Consider the following 3059-nt stretch of genomic DNA (forward strand, 5'->3'; position numbering starts at 1 on the left):
GTTTTAGCAATAGGTATTAAGTCTTTTAATTGCTCTGTGAAGTGATTTCTCCAATTCTGACTGGGAATGATTGAACCACATTTGACATTGTGCCTATAAGAGGTTTCCCTAAGGCATTTTTGATGGCAAAGGGTTTCTTTACCTGACCCTTGTGGAGCTGGCCTGTGGAGTAGTTCAGTTCTAGCCTTTGTTATGCATTATGCATACTCCAGAAGGCTGGGGACTTCTGTTGGGATTATCTCTTGAAATAACCTTATTTCTAGGAACACCTTGCTTACAATCCCTACTTTACCACAATTAAATTATATGAGCTTATAATTTTTCTTAAAATTGTTAGAAATCACCTCTCCTATCTAAATATCATCATAACTTGATATCCAATATCAGCTGGATTTTGGATTCATTCATCTAGGGGAGCTGATCTTGCCTTTAAAAGCTTAATCACCCTTTTGCATTATGAATTAACACAAAAGCCAAATAGTCAATTAATATTTGTTTAACATCTGGATCTGATATCATTCTATTTGCAGCTGATGTCAGTCTTTTAAAAAAAAACCCAGTGAAGGCTTGTTTTGGGTCTCATATAATTTTAGTAAATGAATCAACCCTTTTTCCAAATTCTTCAACCCTGTCTCAAGCATTCAAAGCTGCTATATAGCATGGAACCAAGATGTTACCATCTAATATAGACTGTCTTTGCAAATTAGCATACTGGCTCTCACTGAGAATCTTATCTTGGGAAATCTCATTTCCTCTATCCTTCCCTCATTGTTCTGTGACCTTAGCTTTATTCTCTCCACCATGTTCTGCATTGTAACTGAGGACCAGCTTCCAATACTTTTGTAATTAAAATTTCTAGTCTTATGGAATAATTCTGTTTCTAGTTTTGTATGAATTTAACATCTGTTTTCCAAAAAGTAAATGCATACCATATGAAATGACAGCTTCCATAAATCTCTTCCTTAAATCTAACATTTCTACAAAATTCCAGTGTTGGGGGTACCTATCATCTGGTGACTGCTCTTGTATGGTAACAGGTTAAATTAAGGTCTAATAACTTTAGGCCACTCCTTTTCAGTTTCATAATGCAATGGAGAAGTAGATTCTTCTCTAAATTCCTCTGTCTGTGTGTTTTCTTTTTTCATTAGTAGAGTTTTAAAAACTTTTATCTTTTCAATAGTAAGTCGTTCTAAGACTCATATCCTATCAGCTAATTTTTTCGTATTCATTGGTACATCTGTCTAAAGCTTGCATCTTATCAATAATAAGTTTTTCTAAGGCTTATATCTTATCAATCAAATTATCATATTGGCATATTTATCAAACAACTACTTTTTTAAGGATAAAATACTAATTACTAAATTGATAGTAACTGCAATCAATATTAGGCCCATTCCTGCTAAAAAGTTTATCTCTTCATTTATATTTTCCATTTTCAAACCATTCATGATAAGACTATACAGGGTTCTAGTGCCCTTCATTGTGATATTCTCCATTTTTAACATTGGAAATACTTTTCTTTTTAATATTAGTTAACTCTGCCTTAAAGGACTTCCAAGGTATCTCACCAAAGCTGCTGACTTCTCACTGTTTGTGTGTGGTGTTGACCTGTGAACTCAAGTCCCTCTCACAATTCCCAAGCAGGAGCCTCCTTTCCCAGAGTCCTGGCAAATGGCAGCTGACTATGGTGAGTGCTCATTCAGAGAGGCCCAGACAGCAACTGCAGCAGATCCAGCTGGCATGACTTCTCTGTCCCTGTGATCCTGCCACACACTGGAGCACCAAATGTAGTTTAAATTTCGGCCCTGTGTCTGCACCTTAATCAACTGCTATTTCAGCCAACGACTGTTACTCCACAGTTCCCAGCCTGCATCTCCATCAGCAGACACTAGGGTGGCAGTCTGGCAAAAATTCTGATCCTGTGGGCACTGGTCTCTCACTGCCACTAAAGGTAGCGTTAACTAAATCTCTACCATTCTATTTATAAATAAGACTCAAGATTCAAAGGCTGTCTTGAAAACCTGTTAGCTCAGAGTCACAACTAAACGACTTCTCCTTGCTGGTGTCTTCAAAAATCCCAGTTTTTCTGAAACAAAACAACAACAACAAAAAAGCTGTGCCACTCCAGATCCCTCCTTACTACTTCCTGTGTCTCTTTATCTCTCCTGGATGCCCTCTGATGCTCTATGATTACTTTCTGTCAACTAGTTGCTAATTCAGTCTCTTGAACCATAGTTAATTTTATTTAATCAATGCAATTGTAAACTTCAGGTTTAAAGGTGATTGAATATCCCCCTAATAGATGACATCTGGAGAAAGGAGCTTAATCAAGTCAGCTCATGCATTATGCCTACCTGGCAAGGGGTTAGAAGAAGGAAAGAAAGACTACTGTGCAAAGTATTTGACAAAAATAAAGGTACCCATAAAAGGGAAATAATTGATTAGTATGGAATGAAACTTTTTAAAAAATGTTGAGAAAGATGTTGACATATGATGATACAACTTCTAATTACTATTTTATAGCAATTTAAATATTTAAAACTTTTATTTAAACACTTTCTAGTGTCAAGATATTCAGGTATGGATTGGAATAAAATGACACAGAAAGAACTGTTCATCTTTGTCTTGTGGCCAGCTCTGTGGCTTTAATTAGGGGATGACAACTTGAAAAGGGAATTTAACCAAGTAATCTTATGTGATATGCCTACACTAGACCTGGCAAGGAGCTGAAAGAAGAAAAAAGGGGTTAGTGTACAAACTATTTGACAAAATAAAGTCATTCATAAATATGTATTAAAATGTAATTTCCAAGGTGTTGAATATCAGTGATGATTAAACTTCTAATTATTGCCTTACAAGGACTTAAATATTTAAATATTTTCTAGAGTCAAGTTGTATGAATGGGAATCAAACCTCACAGATTGGTTCATTACCTGAGACAGAAGGTACCGTTCTTCTTTATCTTTGGCCAGCACTGGGGGAATGAAGAGTTCACCTTGCTGAGAAACAGTGACTACTGCTTTGGCTTCTGGAGAGACTTAGGAGGAGTGGAAGAATCT

The 3059-nt window shown here is 36.2% G+C and overlaps 1 protein-coding gene across 1 annotated transcript in view; it reads left to right on the plus strand.

The window, feature by feature from the left end:
• Positions 1-3059, plus strand: part of LOC101991977 (cell surface glycoprotein CD200 receptor 1) — a 121996-nt gene that overhangs the window by 85578 nt on the left and 33359 nt on the right. The window contains exon 2 of the mRNA XM_026787582.1: positions 2886-2945. Within this exon, the coding sequence (XP_026643383.1) occupies positions 2886-2945 (60 nt within the window). The remainder of the gene's footprint in view (positions 1-2885; positions 2946-3059) is intronic.

This window comes from Microtus ochrogaster, chromosome 2, assembly GCF_000317375.1.
Source record: "Microtus ochrogaster isolate Prairie Vole_2 chromosome 2, MicOch1.0, whole genome shotgun sequence".
NCBI classification, from domain to species: domain Eukaryota; kingdom Metazoa; phylum Chordata; class Mammalia; order Rodentia; family Cricetidae; genus Microtus; species Microtus ochrogaster.